Genomic DNA, 5,067 nt, shown 5'->3' on the forward strand with positions numbered 1-5,067 from the left:
ACGCCTGGCCATTTTTTGGTTGCAGCCATCATTGTTGTTTGGCAGGCCCGGGCTGGGGATTCAAACTCGCCACCTTAGGTGTATGTGGCTGGCACCTTAGCCACTTGAGCCACAGGCGCTGAGCCTTCAGTTCTTTTCTTAAGAAATAACATACGCAGGTGCAGTGCCTGGCACTGGGGTTAGAGGTCACACAATCCCCACAAAGCTCATGCTCTGGTAGGTGAGATATGACAAAGAGCAGAACTGTCCAGCTAAGTGGTTTGTGGTGAACACCATGATGGAGACTGTGTGGCAGGTGGGGACCAGGAGAGGCCCAGGCACAGAGCTGATGGGGGCCCCAGTCTAGAGGGGAGGCACGGGGTTGGGTTGTGCTGTGGAGGCATGGTGGAGGGCCCTCACCTGCTCTTGGTTTCCCCCTACAGGAGCCTGGGTCCAGGTGTCCCCATCACCTGAGCTCCAGGAGGGCCAGGCCGTGGTCCTGAGCTGCCAGGTACCCACAGGAGTTCCTGAGGGCACTTCATACCACTGGTATCGGGATGGCCAGCCGCTCCAGGAGTCGAATTCAGCCATACTGCGTTTTGCAGCCATAACTCTGGCACAAGCTGGGGCCTACCATTGCCAAGCCCAGGCCCCAGGCTTGGCCACCACAAACCTGGCTGCCCCCGTCAGCCTCCATGTGTCCTGTAAGGGCTTTATCTGGTCCACATATGGGGGAGGGAATGAGGCTCTGTGACAGAGCCCTGGATGAGAGAACCCCTGGCTGAGCCCTGACCACTCCCTGCCTTGTGCAGATACCCCACGCCGGGTCACACTTACCACCCTGATGGACACAGGCCCGGGGCGCCTGGGCCTTCTCCTGTGCCATGTGGACAGTGACCCTCCAGCCCAGCTGCGGCTGATCCATGAGGACCACCTTGTGGCCTCCACCCTACAAAGTGTGGGAGAACTTGCAGGCAGTTCTCCCCGGCTACGGGTGGCTGTGGCCCCCAACACTCTGCGTCTGGAGATCCACAAGGCAGTGCTGGAGGATGAGGGCATCTACACCTGTGAGGCTACCAACACCCTGGGCCAGGCCTCAGCCTCAACCAACTTCAATGCCCAGGGTGAGTGTGTGTGTGTGTGTCACACCTGTAATCCTAGAGAGGAGTGGAGGGCTGGGTGAGGTGACTCACACCTGTAATCCCAGCACTCTGGGAGGCCAAGGCAAGAGGATCCCTTGATCTCAGGAGAGTTCAAGATGAGCCTGACCAAGAGCAAGGCCCCGTCTCTACCAAAAATAGAAAAATTAGCTGAGCATGGTGGCAGGCACCTATAGTTCCAGCTACAAAGGCAGCAGTCTCCAGACCTGGGTTTCATGGCAGGACTTTTTTTAAACACAGAATTTTATATGGATGCCCAGTGGTAAAACAAAACAGAAAGGGAGTCTCTCAAAAAGAAACCATAGCAGAGCAGGGTGGGGGGTCCTGTGTTCTCCCCACTTACTGCCTCCAGGGTCAGAAAGGGGCTCTGTGTGCTCCAGGGCCCTGCAGAGCTCTACCTGGACGGCTAGATAACTATCTGCTTCCCAAGCATGACCCCTCAGCCCTATTTCCAGGCAGGCCACCTGAGGCTCATGGAGGCCAAGAGACTCCAGCACAAGGGGCAACGTGCCTCATGGGGGACGGGCACCGCTTTGCACAGCCTCAAGTTCCTTGCTGATGCCCTATTTCTCCCCAGCTGTGAGCGTGCAGGTGTGGCCCAGCACCACTGTGCAGGAAGGGCAGCTGGTGAACCTGACTTGCCTTGTGTGGAGTACCCGCCTGGCCCAGCTCACCTACACATGGTACCAGGATGGGCAGCAGCGCCTAGGTGCCCACTCCATCCTCCTGCCCAATGTCACAGTCATGGATGCTGCCTCCTATCGCTGTGGTGTGGGGGCCCCTGGCCAGACACCCCACCTCTCCAGACCTGTCACCCTGGGTGTGCTTTGTGAGTCTGGTCGGAAGCAGATGGGACAATGACAGCAGCCCACAGGAATCAGAGCATGGCCAGAGCCTCATATGTGGCCAGCCAGGAACTCAGTCCCCAGCTAGTCAGTGTTGCATTAGATGAGGGGCATTAGAATGGGGGACACTGGGAAAAAGTCCTTTCTGGGCAGAGGAGCAGTGCCCCAGATTGAGTGACTGAGGGCCCAGGGTGGGGAGCTTGGGCCTTCCTGGGTTCGAATGCCACCTGCAGACTATCTTTCTCAAGGTGGCCATCTCTGGGCTCTTTACCTCTCACACCCCTGCAGACGCGCCCCGTAGCCTGCGCCTGACCTACCTCCTGGAGAGCCGTGGTGGGCAGCTAGCCCTGGTACTGTGCACTGTGGACAGCCGCCCACCGGCCCAGCTGGCCCTTAGCCATGCTGGCCGCCTCCTGGCCTCCTCATCTACAGCCTCTGTCCCCAACACCCTGCGCCTGGAGCTGCGGGAGCCACAGCCCAGTGACGAGGGTCTCTACAGCTGCTCCGCCCACAACCCTCTGGGCCAGGCCAACACATCAGTGGAGCTGCGGCTGGAGGGTAAGGCCAGGCCCAGGCCAGCCCACAGGGTTAGAAACCAGCTGTGATGTCCAGTGGGACCTAGCTAATCCTAGCCTCCTTGGCACAGGTGTGCAAGTGACCCTGGCTCCATCAGCTACTGTGCCTGAGGGGGTTGCTATCACAATGACCTGTGAGGACCCTGCTTCCCGCCCTCCCATCCTCTATGCCTGGTACCACAACGGCCACTGGCTTCAAGAGGGGCCCGCTGCCTCACTGTCATTCCCAGCAGCCATGCGGGCTCATGCAGGCGCCTATTCCTGCCAGGTTCGGGATATCCAGGGCACCCGCAGCTCCCGGCCTGCTGCCCTGCAAATTCTCTGTGAGCAGGGGGTCCTTGTCTGCTGCCTGGGGTGAGGAGGGTGGAGGGTGCTTCTAGGCCTTGGGGTGGAGGCAAGCACCAGGCTGCTGTGGGCCCCGAATAGGTATATGCAGAAAGAAGGACACAGACGTTGAAGAAAGAGACCCACCGTGCTATGCACCCTGCCTGGACACTGTCCACATGACTCCTGAGCGAGTGTCACTTCTAGAAGTTACCGTTTGTCCAGAGGCTTCCGAGAGGTGGATAGCACGGGTGCCTGGCCCAGGGCCTCATCTGTGCCCTGCCTTGCCTCTAGATGCTCCTCAGGATGCTGTCCTGTCTTCCTTCCTGGACTCAAGAGCCAGGCCAATGGCCGTGGTACAGTGCACTGTGGACAGCGAGCCACCTGCTGAACTGAGCCTGTCTCAAAATGGCAAGGTGCTGGCCACTAGCAGTGGGGTCCACAGCTCTGCATCGGGGATGGGCCATGTGCAGGTGGCCCGAAATGCCCTGCAGCTGCAGGTGCAAAACGTGCCCACGGGTGGTGATGACACCTATGTCTGCACCGCCCAAAATTCACTGGGCTTGGTCAGCACCAGCAGGCAGCTACAGGTGCAAGGTGAGCAGGAGAGGGGAGGAAGAGAGGGCTCCGGTTTGGGGTTCAGGTGCTGCCTGCCAGAGCCCGTGTGAGGGGTTAGGACTCCTACTAGAGGGGGGCTGCCTGGACTGAGACAGCCCTGCCTTGTGAACCCTAATCTGATGGAGGCAGCGAGTTACCACTGGAGTGGGGTGCCTAGCCTGAGGGGCTGAGGCAGACTTGCCCTTGGGCTCTTCCTATGGGCCACAGGAGGTGTTGGAATGTCCAAGGGGAGCTTGGGTGGAGGGGAGAAATAGCTCTGCCCTCACATCTGGGAGTAGGGACACAATCCTGCCCTGGGGAAGCCGAGGATGGGAAGAGAAACACAGCACTACCCTCAGGGAGCCCAGTCTGAGGGAAGAGATGCAGCCCCACCTTGGGTGAGTCCAGTCTACAGGCAAGACACAGCCGTATCCATCAGAAATCCTGGTGTATAGGGAGCCACGGCTCTGTCCTGGGAGCCACCAATGCAAGAATGAGAGACAGCCCCATCCTTAGGGTCAGTCTGTGAGGACCCACAGCTCCACCTTGGGAGGACCAGATCCCAAGTCAGATGGAGACCCTCCCACATGTTCAGGGCCTCTCAGAGGTCCAGCCCAGAAGCTCCAGTCCCTAGGCCTGCTGATCCTTAACCACGTCCCATCCTTCACCCACAGGTGTACATGTGGTGGCTGAGCCAGGCCTGGACGTGCCTGAGGGCACAGCACTAAATCTGAGCTGCAGCCTCCCTGGTGGCCCCAGGCCCATGGGCAATTCCACCTTTGCATGGTTCTTGAATGGCCGGCGACTACATGTGGAGCCTATGCCCACTCTCACCTTCCCCCAGGTGGCCCGTGCCCAAGCTGGGGTGTACCACTGCAAGGCTAAGCTCCCCACCGGGGCTGCCACCTCTGCTCCAGTTGTGCTCCATGTGCTCTGTAAGTGTGAAACCCTTCTGCCTCAGTCTCCCCACATCGCACATGCCCATCTCAGGTTTTCTTCCTCTTCTGTCTGCAAAAAATGAGGGCTTCACAGGTGTGGAGCCCTGAGTTGGGATCTTGACACTCTCACTGGCTGGTTATGTGACTTGAACATTTGTGCTTTGGTTTCTTCATTTGTTTTTTCTGTAAAATGGGAACTACATCAATCCTCTTATCTTTTGAGGAGTATAAGTAATACACCATGCCTGGCCTAAATACACTTGTGGCCTAAAGCAATCTTCCTGTCTCAGCTTCCCAAAGTGCAGGGATTAGAGGTATGAGGTGGCTTATACAGCAACAGGAAGATTGCTTTAGGCCACAAGTTTGAGACCAGCCTGGGCAACATAGCAAGACCCTGTCTCTACAAAAAATTTAAAAAATTAGCCAGTCATGGTTGTGCACACCTGTAGTCTTACCTACTTGGGTGGCTAAGGAAGAAGGAAGGCTTGAGCCCAGGTATTAGAGGTGGCAATGAGCTATAATCTTACCATTGTACTCCAGCCTGGGCAACAGAACAAGACCTTGTCTCCAAAATTTAAAAAAAAAAAAAAGCAAGCAGAATGCCTAGCACAGTAGCACAGTCTTTTTTTTTTTTTTTTTTTTTTTGAGA

At 57.3% G+C, this 5,067-nt stretch overlaps 1 protein-coding gene across 1 annotated transcript in view; it reads left to right on the forward strand.

Moving 5' to 3' along the window:
- Nucleotides 1-5,067, forward strand: part of SIGLEC1 (sialic acid binding Ig like lectin 1) — a 24,531-nt gene that overhangs the window by 15,533 nt on the left and 3,931 nt on the right. Inside the window, exons 12-18 of the mRNA XM_003788049.3 lie at nt 423-683; nt 792-1,103; nt 1,717-1,968; nt 2,273-2,542; nt 2,631-2,882; nt 3,178-3,480; nt 4,155-4,415. Coding sequence (XP_003788097.1) covers nt 423-683; nt 792-1,103; nt 1,717-1,968; nt 2,273-2,542; nt 2,631-2,882; nt 3,178-3,480; nt 4,155-4,415 — 1,911 coding nt within the window. The remainder of the gene's footprint in view (nt 1-422; nt 684-791; nt 1,104-1,716; nt 1,969-2,272; nt 2,543-2,630; nt 2,883-3,177; nt 3,481-4,154; nt 4,416-5,067) is intronic.

Source organism: Otolemur garnettii, unplaced genomic scaffold (assembly GCF_000181295.1).
Source record: "Otolemur garnettii isolate 467f Iridium unplaced genomic scaffold, OtoGar3 scaffold00025, whole genome shotgun sequence".
NCBI classification, from domain to species: domain Eukaryota; kingdom Metazoa; phylum Chordata; class Mammalia; order Primates; family Galagidae; genus Otolemur; species Otolemur garnettii.